The sequence below is a fragment of the Notolepis coatsorum genome (assembly GCF_963971535.1).
Source record: "Notolepis coatsorum genome assembly, chromosome: 11".
Classification (NCBI taxonomy): domain Eukaryota; kingdom Metazoa; phylum Chordata; class Actinopteri; order Aulopiformes; family Paralepididae; genus Notolepis; species Notolepis coatsorum.
In genome coordinates, this window is record NC_140175.1 from 20464884 (window position 1) to 20484524 (window position 19641).

Consider the following 19641-nt stretch of genomic DNA (forward strand, 5'->3'; position numbering starts at 1 on the left):
ACAGTCCTCTCTGTTCCAGGAAGCATTCTCTCCGCGGCTGCCCGCCCGGTCGTCGGGATGATTAGCCACAACACTTTCATTATATGCAGCAGCACAGACAGATAAGAGGTCTCAGAGATGACAACAAAACAGTTGCATAGATCTCTTCACACTTGTTGAATCCAAGAAAACAGCAATTATAATACAGTCAGTGGTTGATTTAAAATGAGGCTTTAACCCTAACGACCAAACTGTCAAATCTATACCACTGCCCATAACTGTCTGTGGGTTTCTATATTGTGAAGTAAAAAAAATTATCGTGGATAATCTTAATTTTTGGCTTGGGGCTAAATTGACTAAATTCCTCTGGACCCAGAGGGGGGGGGGGGGGGACTCTCTCATTATGGTCTCATAGGGTCTGGCAGACCAACCTGAGAGAACCCAGAGACATGGTGTGTGTGTGTATAAGGGAGGACTAACTGAGGTCACTGATAAATAGAACATTTACAGCTGAAGGTTGCTCCGCCGTGTCGCCCCGAGCAGCACCAGGTAGCACTCACCTAGGGTTCCACAGGGCTTGTTCTTGTAGGTGCAGATGTCGTACCTTTAGTGTGGCGGACAGAGAGACAGAAGAAGAGAAAAGAAAAGTGTCAAAATGATTGGATTCAGTCAAACATACACTTTGAAAATGGACACTTTGATCCCCCTCACTACTTTTAAAGGAAAACTCCAACATTTTGGGAAATTAGCTTATTTGCCATCTACCCTGGAGTTAGACAAGAAGATGCATACCTTTTTCTTCTCTGTGCGTGCAGTAGGAGTAGGAAGACGTTGGGAACTAGGCTAATGGAGGAACCTACTTCCAGTGACTGACGCTAAGCTAGGCTAACCGTGCACGTCTTCCTATTCCTACTGCATGCACAGAGAAGAAAAAGGGTATGCATCTTCTTGTCTAACTCCAGGATAGATGCCAAATAAGCTAAATTCCCAAAATGTTGGAGTTTTCCTTTAAGGACTCTAATTAATTTGTCTGTTCCGCTTCATGTCTTACATACCGTGTCATTGTATTTGGTTGTTTGTTTGGTTGTTTGTTTGGTTGTTTGTTTTAATTATTTCCCTTACCTCTGTGATTTTCTTATGTATCGTCTGTCTCTTTTCTATCTAATAAAAAAAAAATCCCCTTTCCCTGTTAGCCTTTTGCGATGTCCTTTTGTCCTCTCACCAGGCTGTCATTGTAAATAATAATTAGTTCTTAATTGACCTGCCTGGCTAAAGGTGCTGTAAGTGGTATCGATTTGTTAAAGTGTTAAATAGCTCTACATTCGTACAGCCAGCCCATAACTGATATATAGTGTCTGGTCAGTAACATGGGTCTCCCAGTCCCTCCTGCTCTGTAGTAAACACAAAATAAATGTTCTGGTAACCCTTCCCATTTTATCCAATCAGGAGAGAGAACCCTAGACATTTAAACTTATTTCAAGAAATCTTGCCAAGAAAATGTGCAGATTATTTAACTTGTTCCAAGGACACATTTGCTTTAAAACTCGTTTTTATTTGCGTATTTTCGTCAGACCATTTTTGCAGTATGGAGTCCTCTCTCCTGATTGTATAAAAAGTGGGAACGGGATACCAGAAAATGTATTCCGTGTTTACTGCAGAGCAGGAGGGACTGGGGGGGGGGGGGGGGGAGACCCATGTTACTGACCAGACACTCTATACCAGTGATGGCTGTCGGGAGCGCAGAGCATGTTATTCCAACATGAAACACACTTCATTGTGTTTCTATCCTGCGGTGCTTAGTTTGGCCCGGCGCTCTAAACCTCACGTCATTCCATTCCTCCGACTCGTCGTCCCGCAGACACCTGGCCAGACGCCCCGACCGGGCCTCGTACCACCTCCTCCGAGGCCGTATAACCTTTTGGCGTGTGACGGTACAGCGAACCCCTGTGTGAAAAAGGATCGGTGCCGGTGAACACCTGGTCCACCGGTCCTGCCGTTGTGTTTTCTAAATGTCATCCAGCTACCCGCCCGCACGGCGCGCTCGCCCCGGGGCATTTAAAACGTGCAAGGGGAGCTGAAAGGCCCGTTCTGCCCCCCGCGTCCCTCCCAGACTTGACCCACATGCTGATAATCCAATAGAACCGAGTCGAGGGTAAAAAGCAGCCTGAACACTCCGAGACACAATGCTCTCGGAAAACACATCATACATTTCAAATGAATGATCCAATCATTCCTAAAGCTTTTAATCTATTAAAAAAACCAAGGACACAGCAAATGTAATTTCACCCCCCCCCCCACACACACCTCCCCTCCCCTTCCTCCTCTTAAACTCCCCCACTCTCCTCCCTCCCTCCCTCCCTCCCTCCCTCCCTCCCTCCCTCCCTCCCTCCCTCCCTCCCGCCCTCCCTCCCTCCCTCCCTCCCTCCCAGTGGACCAGTTCCAAACCCATGAGGTACAGTCTTGAGGACAACCAGACTTGACCTCATTTAGGACGTCTTATTTGTTTTCGTTTGCTTCTTTTAATCCCCCCCCCCCCGCCCCCCGCGCCCCCCGCCTCCTCAAACACCACGGGCCACGTTCCAAGCGAGACACGGTGACCTAGGCAGCGCACACAGAGCCTAATAAAGAAGCAGCGCTGTCCGTCCGCGCAGGTCTCTCTCCTCTGGGACGACACGTAGACGGACGAGCAGAGAGGGGGACGGAATCGACCGACGGAAATGTTTTTGTCTGTCCCGCGGAGTGGACACCGATCAGGGATGAGGAATGGAAAACGTGGATGTTTGTCTTTGGCGTCGCCATGGTTACAATCAACAAGACAACACAGTACAAAAACACCGTACAGGCACACAAAAGACATTGGCCCAAAACAGCCCAATACAAGACTAAAGAAAAACAACAACAACAACAACAACAACAACAACAACAACAACAACAACAACAACAACAACAACAACAACAACAACAACAACAACACAGACAGAGCTACAGGTACCAAACCAGTACCATGGTTAAAATGAGAAGCTAAGAAGTCATCAGAGCAACGACATGTGGGATGAAAGACTTCTTAAATATGTTTTTTTCCTTTTTGGTGGCGGCTGGGTGGCACAGCGGACAAGGCGCTCGTCACCAACGCAAGAGACACTGGTATCGAATCCAGCGGTCAGCGTTGCTTCCGGCTTGGCCGGCCGTCATACTGGCTCGATTGGCAGAGTCAGCGGGAGGGAAGCCGGTGGGAGGGTGGGTCCGGGTCGTTGTGGACAGCGACTCCTACAGTTCGGTTGGGGCGCCTGCACAGCGAGGGAAGGATCTAAGAGAGGTAGTGTGATCCTTCCACACGTTACACTCTCTCAGTGAGAGTCCGCGCTGCCAGGTGAAAAGAAGCGGTGGGCTGGGAGGAAGCATGTGATAGTCTCCACTCTCCCAGACCGACTGTAGGGGGTAGAGTGCGCAACGACCAGGAAGGGGATTGGGAATTGGCATAACGACTAACATTGGGAGGGGAGAAAAACGGAAAAAGAAGGAGGAAAAAGAGAATTAAAAAAATATATGTTTTTTTGGGGCTAGAGGAACCCTATAGCGCCTTCCAGGTGGAAGCTTCTCAAACTCACCATGAAGGAGATGCAAAGGATCTGACAATATTCGCTGAGCCTTGTCTCTATTTCGAAGTACATATAACTCAGACAATTGTTTTTGTGGGTTCCCTATAACTTTCCTGGCGAATGAAGGGCACCTCTTGTGGCGCAAAGAGGAAAGAGTGTCGGAACCGTGAGCTATGAAGACAAGCTATAAAGACACTAGTATTATAAAGACACTAGTATGACGCTGCGCTCGGGTGAAAACCTTGTATGTCCACCGCTACTTTTCTGGAATTGTACAAAACAACCTCCTTTTCAAGTTGACGCGTCGTTTGAAGACGCGTTGGCTTTCGAAGGGATTGCGTGGGACCTAGACGGGGTCACAACATAAAGAACTGTATGTACTGTATACTTTCAATTCAAGTCAAAACATGAAAGTAATACAAATTGGAGAAACAATTTCAACCGATCACGAAGGAGGCAACTAAACTAGTATTAACTAGTATTCACACAAGAAAGTTAATACTATTGTTTTTGTAGATAAACAATTATTGATCATCAATTGATAATTGAATGTGGAGATACAAGGTTTTCAACTGACAGCGACGGAGGTCTTCTTCTTCTTCTGTGCCTGGTCGCAGCAACAGGTCTCCTACCGGCTTAGCAACCGTCGCCGTGACATTTCTGGGGCATAAAATTCACAAGAATGTCAGAACGTAGTAGTAGGAGACCCAAACGTTGATTAAACTAATCTCAGAAGTCGACTGATCCACAAACGCGGAGAGAGGACACACTGATGATGTGAAACTAACCGACACCCTCACCGAGTAAACACCAACACCAGAAACACAGTTCTCAACGAAGAGACGCTTATGATCAACTGGGGGAAGGCAATAGGTTCCCTGATTAAAAAATAATCATAATGTCATAAAAAAGAAACCCTTTCCTGACCTACAGCTACTCCCGGGGTATAATTACGGTACTCAGCGATGGAATACCCACGCGCAGATACAATAAAATGTCCACCGAGCTACGCGTTGCTAGCATAAACAGTCTTACAAAAAAAAGCCATCCTCTTTTAGGTGCATTCCGCCCTAGCATGGAGTCTCTCAACGGCTCCACCAGACACAGCGGTTAATGAAGACTTCCTGGGGTCCACGATTAGCTATTTATACCGGCTCTAATGTTAGCATCTCTGAGCTCAGCTGGAGACAACTCCCCACAGCTTGTCGTGTCATTATCTCCGACTCTCCGTCCTCGTCTCTGGCCGGGGGACCCGCTTTTTTTTATTACTGAGGATTCACCGAGAAATGGCGCTTGGAAGGAGTCCACGAAAGGAGGACTGCATCGAGGCACATTATGTCCGTGGCTCCGCGGCGCTGCCCAAGGTCTTGTATGATAAAACAATGAAGAGACCAGGCCATCCTTTCCCCTTCCCCTCCAAAGAAAACATCTGCTACAACAGATATTAACCCCCCACTACCCTCCGCACGAATATTCCGCTGAGCCGCCTGTTAGCAACAAAAACAAGAGCCAAGAGGAGCCGCGGGCTGTCGGGGACACCAGCGCACTAGCGTTACTAGAAAGCTCGGTTTGGGGGGGAGAACAAAAGCTGGGCCGAGGCCCGTGTCAATCACGGAACACCAATCTCCTCTCCAGACAAAACAAGAGGGGAAATATATACTTTAGTTGCTAGGGTTATGTGGCCAAAACACCACTGGCAACAATGGAGGCAATTCCAGGTAATGACAGTGTTTCTGCTGCTACAGGGGTACCCGCCCATAAATTGCAGTATGACAGGTATGCCTGAAAGAGCACAGTTTTCACACTTCTCCTCCGTCTGAACGGCTGTGTGTAGAGAGCCTGTACCTGCACAGTAGCTGCACGGATGTTTTTTAACTTTTCAACGCTGCTATTCTTGGTATATATATATATATCCACATCTGTCTGTACATACCTGCATATAGTCCTTTTTACACATCTGTAGATAGATACTATCTGTACATATCCCTTACCTACTCTTACTAATTATGCTGTTGGCCAGTGTGACTTACTACCATAGTGTCTTTATACCTGTATCACTGTACATATTGATACTACAACTCTGTACATATACATCTGATTAGCACTATTACTCAGTAGTACTCATTTATTATGTTATACTGCAGTTTAATCACCTGTACATTGTATATTCCTATTGCACGTTACTGTTACATTTGCACTCTGGTTGGATGCCAAACTTATTTTCGTTGTACTGTGTACTTGTGCTGTATGATGACAATACATATTAATCTAATCTAATCTAATCTGATCTAATCTAATCTAATCTGATCTGATCTGATCTGATCTAATCTGATCTCATCTAATCTAATCTAATCTGATCTGATCTAATCTAATCTAATCTAATCTAATCTAATCTAATCTAATCTAATCTAATCTGATCTGATCTAATCTAATCTAATCTAATCTAATCTAATCTAATCGGACACACAGCAACACTGAGTTGAGTGCTGCACCACGTCAACAACACACCCTGAAGTAACCAGTAGGGCTGACCCCTATTAGTCGACTAATCGGTCGAAAGGAGCCGTAGTCGTCTGCCAACCTCTTAGTCGAATACAAAAAAAAATTATTTTTATAAAAAAAAATGTATAATTTTTTTATCATTCTTTCCAAAAGAAAAGAGGCCTCTAACGCTAATGGCACGCATACCAGAGGCTAACTGCCTACGAAAACAGGCACAGAGGCACTGAAAGAGGATTTCACCCGTCTAATGAACACACTAGACTAGACAAATATCAAGATGTATCCATCAGTGGACGAATTGCATGATTTTGCAGAGGACAAGAAGCCTTCAGTCGACTCCTTCAGACATTAAGCACCCCCCACAGCCCAAATGGAATGATACAAAAAAGATTTTTTTTTTTTTTTTTTATATTATACTTTATTATTATATATATTTTTTTTTATTAGTAGTCGACCAATAGTCGACTAACGGCAAATTTTGGCCTATCATAGTCGACCATCCAAATCCTTAGTCGGGGACAGCCCTAGTAACCAGTGAGTCATCTGCCAGCTCCTCCGCTGAAACAAGCCAATTGGTTTTGCGACTGAGAGTGAACCATGCAGTTTGATGAAACCCCCCCCCCCCCCCCCGCAGCCTCTTAAACACACAGACTCACGGCGGGTCATGGTGCCTCGGCGTCGGGGGCTCGGCGGGCCCATGTATACGTACCGCGTGATGAGCACTGCGTTGTCATGGTGAGCCATGCCGTTCTCAGGAATGCTGTTGCCGTCGCCATGGTGAGAGAGGATGGACTTCTGCCACTTGCAGAAACTGTCTAACGACTTGTCGGCGTGGTGGTTGATCTCCAGGTTAGGCTGAAACACACACACACACACACACACACACACACACACACACACACACACACACACACACACACACACACACACACACCATACAACTCACCATACAATACGATATATATACTCAACAAACCATCACATTTCACTTAAACCATAAAACTATGGCTTTGATTCTGCGTTCCATCTTATCCCCCCCCCCCATCAGAGGGATAGATTTACTTTGTGAACTTTAAGCTATGTTTTCCCACAAGACATAAATCTGATAAATCTATTTATAGTTATCGACGTTCCGTGATCAATACATATATATATATATATATGAGGCGTGCAGCTGGTTAACGGATCCTGACTCCACACGGGGTCTCGCTCTGACATAGAAGATGAAAACATAGGTCTGGTCCTGTACAAAGAGCCTCTATGACCCCCCCCCCACACACACACACACACACGCACAAAAAAAACTACGCTAGACGGAGGAGCCTCTGTTTCTCCCATTAGACATACACATGTACAGTGTATGTAAAAATCCTCAATCAAGTCTCCCCAAGGGAGGCACGTCTGAGTACATCCTTGCTGCAGACGCTTTCATCTGAAGTGGTGGTCATGTGATAGACGATACCTCACAGCGATCACATTAAACGGCCCTGCTCGAAGCTATACACACAGCGATCACATTAAACGGCCCTGCTCGAAGCTACACACACAGCGATCACATTAAACGGCCCTGCTCGAAGCTACACACACAGGGATCACATTAAACGGCCCTGCTCGAAGCTATACACACAGCGATCACATTAAACGGCCCTGCTCGAAGCTATACACACAGCGGTCACATTAAACGGCCCTGCTCGAAGCTATACCTCACAGCGATCACATTAAACGGCCCTGCTCGAAGCTATACCTCACAGCGATCACATTAAACGGCCCTGCTCGAAGCTATACCTCACAGCGATCACATTAAACGGCCCTGCTCGAAGCTACACACACAGCTATCACATTAAACGGCCCTGCTCGAAGCTACACACACAGCGATCACATTAAACGGCCCTGCTCGAAGCTATACACACAGCGATCACATTAGACGGCCCTGCTCGAAGCTATACACACAGCGGTCACATTAAACGGCCCTGCTCGAAGCTACACACACAGCGATCACATTAAACGGCCCTGCTCGAAGCTACACACACAGCGATCACATTAAACGGCCCTGCTCGAAGCTATACCTCACAGCGATCACATTAAACAGCCCTGCTCGAAGCTATACACACAGCGATCACATTAAACGGCCCTGCTCGAAGCTATACACACAGCGATCACATTAAACGGCCCTGCTCGAAGCTATACACACAGCGATCACATTAAACGGCCCTGCTCGAAGCTATACCTCACAGCGATCACATTAAACGGCCCTGCTTGAAGCTACACACACAGCGATCACATTAAAAGGCCCTGCTCGAAGCTACACACACAGCGATCACATTAAACGGCCCTGCTCGAAGCTACACACACAGCGATCACATTAAACGGCCCTGCTCGAAGCTATACCTCACAGCGATCACATTAAACAGCCCTGCTCGAAGCTATACACACAGCGATCACATTAAACGGCCCTGCTCGAAGCTATACACACAGCGATCACATTAAACGGCCCTGCTCGAAGCTATACACACAGCGATCACATTAAACGGCCCTGCTCGAAGCTACACACACAGCGATCACATTAAACGGCCCTGCTCGAAGCTACACACACGGCGATCACATTAAACGGCCCTGCTCGAAGCTACACACACAGCGATCACATTAAACGGCCCTGCTCGAAGCTACACACACAGTGATCACATTAAACGGCCCTGCTCGAAGCTATACCTCACAGCGATCACATTAAACGGCCCTGCTCGAAGCTATACCTCACAGCGATCACATTAAACGGCCCTGCTCGAAGCTATACACACAGCGATCACATTAAACGGCCCTGCTCGAAGCTATACACACAGCGATCACATTAAACGGCCCTGCTCGAAGCTATACCTCACAGCGATCACATTAAACGGCCCTGCTCGAAGCTATACACACAGCGATCACATTAAACGGCCCTGCTCGAAGCTATACACACAGCGATCACATTAAACGGCCCTGCTCGAAGCTATACACACAGCGATCACATTAAACGGCCCTGCTCGAAGCTACACACACAGCGATCACATTAAACGGCCCTGCTCGAAGCTATACACACAGCGATCACATTAAACGGCCCTGCTCGAAGCTATACCTCACAGCGATCACATTAAACGGCCCTGCTCGAAGCTATACACACAGCGATCACATTAAACGGCCCTGCTCGAAGCTACACACACAGTGATCACATTAAACGGCCCTGCTCGAAGCTACACACACAGCGATCACATTAAACGGCCCTGCTCGAAGCTATACACACAGCGATCACATTAAACGGCCCTGCTCGAAGCTACACACACACTCTTACCACAGGTGTGGTGGACACTAGAGATAGACTTGTTATAGTAACTACAGCGATTCTGCTCTGACACTTATATAAGTGTATATAAGTAATATTTCAGTTATCAGTGTCACTGAACAAGATTTTATTATGATCAAAACATGAGACGAGGAGAGAGAGGGAGGGAGAGAGAGAGAGAGAGAGGGAGGGAGAGAAGGATAGAGAGGGAGGGAGGGAGAGAAGGACAGAGAGGGAGGGATGGAGAGAAGGATAGAGAGATGGAGGGAGGGAGAGGATAGAGAGAGAGGGAGGGAGAGGAGGTAGAGAGAGGGAGGGAGAGAAGGATAGAGAGAAAGAGAGGGAGGGAGAGAGGGAGGGAGAGAAGGATAGAGAGAGGGAGGGAGGGAAGGAGTGAGGGAGAGAAGGATAAAGAGAGGGAGGGAGAGAGAGAGGATAGAGAGAGGAAGGGAGGGATAGAAGGATAGAGAGAGGGTGGGGGAGAGAAGGATAGAGGGAGGGAGGGAGAGAGGGAGAGAAGGATAGAGGGAGGGAGGGAGGGAGACAGGGAGAAAAGGATAGAGAGGGAGGGGGAGAGAAGAATAGAGAGAGGGAGGGAGAGAGAGGGAGAAGGATAGAGAGAGGGGTGGAGAGAGGGAGAGAAGGATAGAAAGAGGGAGGGAGAGGGATAGATATAAGGGGTGAGGGAGGAGGGGGATAGATAGAGGGAGGAAATAAAGAGGGAGGGAGAGAAGGAGAGAAAGAGGGGGAGGGAGGGAGAGAGGGGGAGGGAGAGAGAGGGGGAAGACAGACAGACACAGACACAGAGACAGACAGACAGACAGACAGACAGACAGACAGACAGACAGACAGACAGACAGACAGACAGACAGACAGACAGACAGACAGACAGACAGACAGACAGACAGACAGACAGACAGACAGACAGACAGACAGACAGACAGACAGACAGACAGAAATACTGAGAGGCAGCTCTGCTCACCTGGTCTTCAGTCAGAACAATCAACCTGGTTACAATAATGTTCACAACGTTTCCCAGACTGGCATCACGGTAAAGTTTGGCAACCTGACCTCCAGAAAAGAAGAAAAGACACAAAGTCAGACAAATAGCGTCCGTGTGTCACATCCTGTGATGTCACATCCTGTCATGTTACGTCCTGTCATGTCAAATCCTGTGATGTCACATCCTGTCATGTCACAACCTGTGATGTCACATCCTGTCATGTCACATCCTGTGATGTCACATCCTGTCATGTCACACCCTGTCATGTCACATCCGGTCATTCTCAGAGAGGAAACGGCAACAAGGGTACGAGACCAGACTGATGTCATGGAACCACAAGGTCAGAGGTCAAGCTGCCAGTAAGCTTGAGAGACAGTTCATGACATCACGATATTATCCTCTAACTCCACCGGTAACGGCGGAGAAAAGGATCTATAACCAGTTCTCTCTGACACTCTGACGGTACTAAACATCTCAAATTTCATAGAACTGTCAGACACCATTGAGGTGATTGAATATATGTCCTGCCGTGTGTATTTGTTCTACAATGTGTTTTAGAACTGAACTTTATAATGAAACTCAAAGTAATTAACACTTTCTGCGCCAACCCCGAGATTTCTCGGGTTATCTCGCCAGCGGTTGAGCGCCAAAACCCGAGATTTCTCGGGTTTTCATCGTTTTTCGATTTTAATATTCTATACACTCTCACGGACCTCTGTGTTATCATTGGAACTCATTCTGAGACCCCGAGAGTGCAATACCGACCAAATCCTGCTAGGTGGCAGTATCAAATGTAGTATTCAAAGCGTATGCCGTTGCTGACGATCAGAGCATCACAAAACGACCCCCCCCCACCCTTTGATGCCTTCATGATGAAACATAATACCTACTAGCTCTGCAAACATCGTGACGCACAGTGAAAATGCCTATCTTTTAAAGCGTGGCCCATTGACTACAGGGATGAGGGTAATCGCTGGCGCTCAATGAGTTAAGAGCGAAGTACTGCTCTGGGCTTTCTTATTACTTACTGTGCCTAAACACGAATACAACTTTAAGTAGACGTACTTATTGCTGTTGTTCTGTAAAGTAAAGTAATTCAGAACTGTTCTGTAAAGTAATTCAGAACTGTAATTGTTCTATAATGTACCTCAGAATGGGGGAAAGGCGGAGTATGAGAAAGACCTATGGCTCTGACACTAACATCTAAAATGCTGCTGTGCTGAAACACTTTTTTACCCAATTTCTTATCAACCGTATTGTGTAAACATCGAAAATACTGGGTTGATAGGTCTATTTTATGTGTATCTGCCAATTTCATGATTTTATATGTCTATTTTATGTGTGTAACGGTGATAATCAAACCATAAACAAAGAGGCCTATTAAGATGTTAGATCCTAATGTGAAAAACGATGTGATTTAATGTTCTATGCCTTATCTCGACTTGCTGCTGTCTATTTTATGCTTATTTTATGTCCGCACTTTATGCATTGCTCTTGACCTGCCAACTTTATGCTCATTTTACGCCTATGTCTTTTTCACAGCTGTGAAGCACTTTGAGCTGAAATTCTTGCATGAAAGGTGCTATATAGATAAAGTGTATTATCATTATTATTATCATTATTATTATTATTATTATTATTATTATTATAATAACCATCTTACAACAAGTCTCATGAGAGCAAGAGCGACTTTGAGCTGCAATTCTTGCATGAAAGGTGCTATATAAATAAGTGTATTATCATTATCATCATTATTATTATTATTATAATAACCATCTTACAACACGTCTCATGAGAGCGACCCCCCCCCCCCCGCCCCGAAAAGCAGGATCAAACTTACAATGTTCATGACGGACAGGATGTAGTGCTCGATGTCTTTGCGTCCATGGTAACCGACCATCATCTTGTCCGCCACCACCAGCGTCTCCACGAAGCGCTCGGTGCTGACGGAGCGCCTCTGCCGGTGGACGCCGTCCGGCTGCTGCTGCTCGCTGGCGTTCTGCCAGGCGGGGCGGGACGACAGGGTGCTAAATTGGCGCGGCGTGCCGCTTTTTATGAGGTCTGCGGACGAGAGACAGACACAGGGGGACAGAGTCAGAGTCAGAGAGACGGACGAAAACAGGTCAGCTTGGATTATTAAATCCCCGCTGCCCCCGTCACAGCTATTCATATCCTTCACATCGCAATGCGGTGAAACAGAATAGGACAACTATATACAACGGAATTATGTGTTCGGCGATAAAGCCAGAGATAAAGTTTTTAAGACCGTAAAACTAAAGCATTCTGTGGGAAGAGCGTATCAAAGTGTTCTTCTTCTTCCGTGTGGAGCTGATGAATTATGAAACGCTAGTGCGTTTTGAGGGGGGTAGGGGGGGGGGGGGGGGGGGCGTATAAAGGGGGGGCTGCGTACGGCGGGCGTAGAGACGTAGAGAATCTGCCCCTTTGAACCTTTGCAGCTGAAGCCTTCTTTGCTTTATGGCCCAGATGCTCTGGGAAAAAAGCTATAAGATCGTACACGCCAGGGCATGTTAGCTTCCTGGTGATGACAGACTTTGCTGTTTCTTATAAGACCTTGGCCCAAATACCTAAATATCCACCTGGTCCTCCTCCATCATTTCTCCAAAAAAAAAAAGACAAAAGCGGAGAGCGGAGCGGAGTCGCCCGACACAACGCCATTTACACACGACTACAACCTTGCGAGATGATTGCTGCTTCTATAAATAGATTCCATTCTTCTATAAAAGAAAAGCCCCGTCGGTGTGGATTGGGGAGGAACACACAAGGCCCTCTGAGAAGCCCGGGGCGTCTGAAACAGACCTTCTCTAAGAGGCTGCGGAGAGAGAGAGAGAGAGAGAGAGAGAGAGAGACTTCCTATGACAGGTCGACCGGGGGGGGGGGGGGGGGGTAACCGGTCGCCGCACACAAGAGGCCCGGTCATGTCCAAAAAAGCAGAACCTGGGCCTAGAACCAAACCAGCGACTTCCTCCCTCCGACCCGCTATGTATAGCCCCGTTCCTTTACGTCAGTCCCCCCCCACCAAGTCCAGCCCCAGACGGAGGTTCACCAACCTGAGACGCCACAGCTCAGCTCCCGGCTGTGTTCTTCTCGGCGCGGCGGCGAGGGAATGGAAGACTTTTTATAAATAACGTGTTGCTGCTGTACTTCCTCCTGGTCCCCTTGGCTGGACGTGGCGGAGGAGGAGGACATGTTCTTTAACGGCTCTATTAAATACTGCTCGCCCTCTGTTGTTATAACACCATGCTTGTTGGAGAACAAGAACATTGAGAAAGACAGGTTATAAACCAAAGCAGACGACGCAGCGGGGGGAAAAAAACACAGAATTCATGACGGAGAAAGGTTTCCTACAACACACACACGTTTACATTTTTACATTTTAGTCATTTAGCTGAACGCTTTTATCCAAAGAGACTTACGAGTTGTGTACAACAAGTCAGTAGGAAGAACTTGAGTGCTATACAGTCTTGAGTGCATAGTAGTATAGACATATTAGCATAGTAGGTAGTAAGGCAAGGAAGATTACACTGTTTAATAGCTTGTATGTTTGTAGAAGAAACTGCGGGACAATTTGTCAGAATAGAATCCCTGTTGCGGTTCACAGTGTACATCGTTTAGTAGACCGTTCACGTGAAATGACTTTTGACAAAAGTCCCAATAATTCTTTATCACAGTAATCAACGTAATGACACGGTTTAAAACATGTGACAATTTGTACAATGACTGACGCTCTCCCCGCGGTAATAGCCTCCTCCGAAGAGGAGTCACGTCGTGCGGAGTCACGTATGATTCATACGTCTCGAAGTTGCAGTCAAACGTGAAAAAACCCCAGAGCTTTAAAGCAATTTGATAAATCATGTTATAACGACCAATTACAGCAAGAACAACACTGTAATTACTGGGCCTTCGACCAAAGTACACAACTCTTTGCCCTTGAACACCCCTTGGTAACATCAATTGAAAAAAAAAGTACTTAGAAATGTGTTTATAGAACCCTGTTGGCAGGTTTGCGTCGGTCTGTAAAACCCACAATGAAGCCAATTATAAAAACATCACAAACTGGCACCACCCCTGAAAACACGCGCACGTGCACGCGCTTGATAAAAGCCTCCTGTGCTGTGCCGCGTGATGTCACAGCCTCTCACATCAAAACCACAGATACGTTTAGCTTTTTGTCCATTTTTGGTGCTATTATTAAAAGCGGTCTGAGGCGAAACGGTCCTAATGCTAATTCGATTTATGATACTGTGGAGCGAGGGGCTTCGCCAGCCCTCTCTCTCTCTCTTGGCCCCGGCGAGGGGAGCGACGCGTGTTTTTATCCACATGATTGGAGTTGGCAGAGGGATGCAGGGCTTTTTCCTTGTTTTGAGGTATTTCAAAGTGAGGAAGGATAACAGTTCTCCCCAAAACGCTTCCAATTCCGTGGCTAACAACGGGATCTTGGACAATAGCAAGGCCCGGGGAGAACCTGCAAGCACTAATGCCTTATCTTAGGTAATTAGTCACTTAAGTTCCTTTTGTTTTTCTCTTTAATGAATACAACGCTTAAAGAGAAAACCAAAAGAAACTACATTTCAAATGAGTGACTGGTGTCTGATTTGACTGAATGAAATGAGGCCCTTTGTTGCCTACATCTCAGACTACACTTCTCCTGGATCTGAAAAGGAAAATCTTGTATTACACATTAAAAAAAAAAAAAAAAAACGATTCCGGATTATTTGAAACCCTCGTAGCGGCGAAAGGACATTTGGAATTGGAGGAAAGTTGGCCCGAAATCCCAAGAGTTTACTGCGGTGTGTTTAGTACACAAACAGAGCGACAGGCCTAGATGCTTATCAGTAACAGATCACTGAGAAGAGGGGAAACTCTGGTGATCTTGTGGTGAGATTCCCCTCCGGCGCCTGCGATGCCTTCTTACCCCACGTTGCCCCGCAGTCCCTGTGCCAAGTGGACCGAGGCCAAGGTTCTATTTAGCAAACTACACTCTCTCTCTAATCCCTTGACATTATGGTCTGAGGGATTGTCTGAGGTGAGCGGAGGACACGCCGCTAGGTATCTATTAACTCTTCTGTGACTCATGAAACAGGTCGGTCCCAAAACGGGGGGGTTGTGGTTTTTCCTAGCCAACAAATCTTTTACAGACAACGGCTCCATGGCGACGCACTTCAACAAGGAATATATTATAATCACAACGAAGAAGCCAGATGAAAGGTTCATCCATAAGAGAGGTTCTTCCTTCTTCTTGCATCCTCGTACGCGGCAAAGGAATCTATAAAAAGGAAGGGTCGTCACTGTGTAGCACACTTCGGTGCCAAGTGTGCAAACCTACAGTCGGGTTGAACGGGATCATCAGCCGTCTCCTCGTTTACGACCGTGTCGTTTAAACAGGTTATAAATGGTAAATGGTGCATTTATATAGCAGCTTTTATCCAAAGCGCTTTACAATTTTGTTCCTCATATCATCACACATTCACACACCGATGGCACCGTGCGCAAGGTGCCAACCTGCTCATCGGGAGCAATTAGGGGTTAAGTGTCTTGCTGACGGACACTTCGACTACCAGGCGACCGCTCTACCTCCTGAGCTACTGTGGCCCCAGGTTGTTACCTCGGATGTCAGAATCACCGGCGATTTGTGTTGCCTTGTTGACTCGCTAACGTTTGATATATTGGTTGACGTTTATTTCCTCAGATAGCTGGTATATTTAGAATTTTAATTCAGGCTTCAATAGAACTGACAACACCAAAGTCTGGCACCGAGCAGAGCATAGAACGCTGGTGTTCTGACGCGACGACCCTTCCTTCTTTTATAGTTTCCTTGTTATAGAACGCTGGTGTTCTGACGCGATGACCCTTCCTTCTTTTATAGTTTCCTTGGTATAGAATTCTGGTATTATTTTTTCTTTATTATTATTATTATCTTTTCCCCCCATCTTTTTCCGTTTTTCTCCCATCCCAATGTTAGTCGTTATGCCAATTCCCAATCCCCTTCCTGGTCGTTGCACACTCTACCCCCTACCGTCGGTCTGGGAGGGCGGAGACTATCACACGCTTCCTCCGACACACGTGTACCCAGCCCACCGCTTCTTTTCACCTGGCAGCGCAGACTCTCACCGGGAGAGTGTAACGTGTGGAAGGGTCACACTACCTCCCTCCAGATCCTTCCCTCGCTGTGCAGGCGCCCCGACCGAACTGTAGGAGTCGCTGTTTTTACAACGACCCGGACCCACCCACCCTCACCGGCTTCCCTCCCGCTGACTCTGCCAATCGAGCCCGTATGACGGCCGGCCGGCCAAGCCGGAGGCAACGCTGACAGCCGGATTCGATACCAGTTGTCTCTTGCGTTGGTGACCCAGCCCAGCCGCCAGAATTCTGGTATTCTGACGCGACGACCCTTCCTCCTTTTTTTTTTATCCACTTTTTCTATATTTTCTCCCATCCCATTTTATAGTTTCCTCGGCACACGGCCGCTCGCCTGTGATAAACAAGAGGTCCACCAGCGTGCCCGCGGGGACTTAAAAACACCTATTGTACTCACCAGACCCTTGCAGTTGCTGAGCGCCACCCTGGAGGCGCCGTACTGATCCCCTAAGGATCCCGAATAGTGGCAGTTGTCCACGGCGCCGTGCCGCCACTCCAGCCCCTCCTCCCCCCAGTACTCCACGGTAAAGTGTTTCGACACCAGGTGAGGGTTCAGAGTCAGGTTCAGGTGAAAGTGCTTGCCGTAGGCCGACAGCCGGTAGAAGAGCCGCGAGGCCGCCGGGTCCAGCTGCGGCCCGAGCGGGGGGTCGTCCGCGGCGCCGCGTCTCCGGCGGCCGGGCCGGTGGTGCCTCACGTTGTGGCTCAGGAAGTCGCCCTTCTCGTCCACGCGCACCGGGACCGTCAGCTGGTAGTGGTCCAGGTGGGACAGGAACTCCTCTTTTTACAGGAAGAGGGGAGGAGAGCGGAGGAGAGGAGGAGAGGGGAGGAGAGGAGGGGAGAGAGGAGGAGAGGAGAGGAGAGAGGAGGAGATGAGAGGAGAGGAGAGAGGAGGAGAGGAGAGGAGAGAGGAGGAGAGGAGAGGAGAGGAGAGGAGATGAGAGGAGAGGAGAGAAGAGGAGATGAGAGAAGAATATAGGAGAGGGGAGGAGAGGAGAGGAAAGGAGAGAGGAGGAGATACGAGGAGAGGAGAGAAGAGGAGATGAGAGAAGAATAGAGGAGATGAGAGAGGAGGAGGGGAGAGCAGAGGGGAGGAGAGGAGAGGAGAGAGGAGGAGAGGAGAGCAGAGGAGATGAGAGGAGAGGAGAGAGGAGGAGAGAAGAGCAGAGAAGAATAGAGAGAAGAGAAGAATAGAGGAGAGAGAAGAGAAGTGGAGAGAAGAATAGAGGAGAGAAGAGAAGAATAGAGGAGAGAGAAGAGAAGCGGAGAGAAGAATAGAGGAGAGGAGAGAAGAGCAGAGAATAGGAGAGGAGAGGAGAGAATAGAGAAGAGGGGAGAAGAGCAGAGAAGAATAGAGGAGAGGAGAGGAGAGAAAAGCAGAGAAGAGGAGAGGAGAGGAGATAATAGAGGAGATGAGATAATAGAGGAGAGGAGAGAAGAGCAGAGAAGAATAGAGGAGAGAAGAGCAGAGAAGAGGAGAGGAGAGAAGAGCAGAGAAGAATAGAGGAGAGAAGAGCAGAGAAGAGGAGAGAAGAGCAGAGAAGAATAGAGGAGAGAAGAGCAGAGAAGAGGAGAGAAAAGGAGAGAAGAATAGAGGAGAGAAAAGGAGAGAAGAGGAGAGAATAGAGGAGAGGAGATAATAGAGGAGAGGAGAGAAGAGCAGAGAAGAATAGAGGAGAGGAGAGAAGAGCAGAGAAGAGAAGAGAAGAGCAGAGAAGAATAGAGGAGAGAAGAGCAGATAAGAATAGAGGGGAGAGAATAGCAGAGAAGAATAGAGGAGAGAAGAGAAGAGGAGAGAAGAGGAGATAATAGGAGAGAAGGGCAGAGAAGAGGAGAGAAGAGGAGAGGAGAGAAGAGGAGAGAAGAATAGAGGAGAGAAGAGGAGAGAAGAGAAGAGAAGATGAGAGCAGAGAAGAGAAGAACAGAGAAGAGAAGATAGGTGAAGGGCAGAGTAGAGCAGAGAAGAGGAGAGGAGAGGAGAGCAGAGAAGAGCAGAGAAGTGAAGAGGAGAGGAGAGAAGAGCAGAGAAGAACAGAGTAGAGTAGAGAAGAACAGAGAAGAGAAGAGAAGATAGGTGAAGGGCAGAGTAGAGCAGAGAAGAGGAGAGGAGAGCAGAGAAGAGCAGAGAAGAGAAGAGAAGAGAAGAGAAGAGAAGAGAAGAGAAGAGAAGAGAAGAGAAGAGAAGAGAAGAGAAGAGAAGAGAAGAGAAGAGAAGAGAAGAGAAGAGAAGAGAAGAGAGGAGAAGAGAATTGCGGTTTGTGCTCTTGTGCTATATGTTCACATAGTACGTTTTATCAAAGGCAAGACTTATATTCCGAAGTGTAGGCTATAATCAAAGCATTCCTTACATATCTAAGCCACTAAAGAAAGAACAACACTATAGTGGCGGAGAGGGTGAGTATACCATTGTGAAGCAAGGTCTAAAAAGCACAAGACATATAGCTGGATCACTAAGGCTGAAGAGAGCATGGACAGGATGTCAAACGGTTCCAACGACCGCATGATAGTGTGTTCATCTCTCAGCGTCTCAGTGGCCCATAAGCAACCGTGTCGTACCACCACAAAGACAGATCCGGTAAAAAGAAAAAGAAAAAAGAACCATACCTTGCGAACTATGTGAAAGTCTGTTGACGCTTTGAAATTCTGAAGCAGCCATGACCACTAGGCTCAGTATCCAAGTGAGTGTCTTCCACAAAACTTCCATAATTCAGAGAAAGATCTGACATGGGGTGAGGGGTAGGGGGTAGGGGGTGAGGGGGTAGGGGGTAGGGGGGTGAGGGGGTAGGGGACGCTACAGGCGGGTTAAAAGCTTGTGGTCGGCGCGACGCCACACCATAACAAGTCCATGGTTTGTGTCCTTCAGTGGGAAGCGGTTCTCACTCGGCGCGGCGCCCCTCGTCCAGGTGTCAGGTTTACCCCGAGAGCGGACACTTCCAGATCTCGCCGGCGTTCGCCTCTGACCTCATGGCAGCAATGAGCGGGTGACAGTAGAATCCATCCGTCAGCCACTGCAGGTGTAACTCCGAGAGAGGAAGATCTATATTGGAAACTTGTCTCGGCCAATCCATCTGCATTCCTGTGAGAGAGTC

General features: G+C 47.5%; 1 protein-coding gene across 1 annotated transcript in view; it reads right to left on the reverse strand.

Annotated features, from left to right (window-relative positions):
• Window positions 1-19256, reverse strand: part of adamts6 (ADAM metallopeptidase with thrombospondin type 1 motif, 6) — a gene marked incomplete at both ends in the record, with an annotated part of 100823 nt that extends 81567 nt beyond the window's left edge. Inside the window, 7 exons of the mRNA XM_084324811.1 lie at window positions 488-583; window positions 6790-6935; window positions 10379-10462; window positions 12240-12460; window positions 13468-13660; window positions 16953-17332; window positions 19157-19256. Coding sequence (XP_084180937.1) covers window positions 488-583; window positions 6790-6935; window positions 10379-10462; window positions 12240-12460; window positions 13468-13660; window positions 16953-17332; window positions 19157-19256 — 1220 coding nt within the window. The remainder of the gene's footprint in view (window positions 1-487; window positions 584-6789; window positions 6936-10378; window positions 10463-12239; window positions 12461-13467; window positions 13661-16952; window positions 17333-19156) is intronic.
• Window positions 19257-19641: the final 385 nt, after the last annotated feature.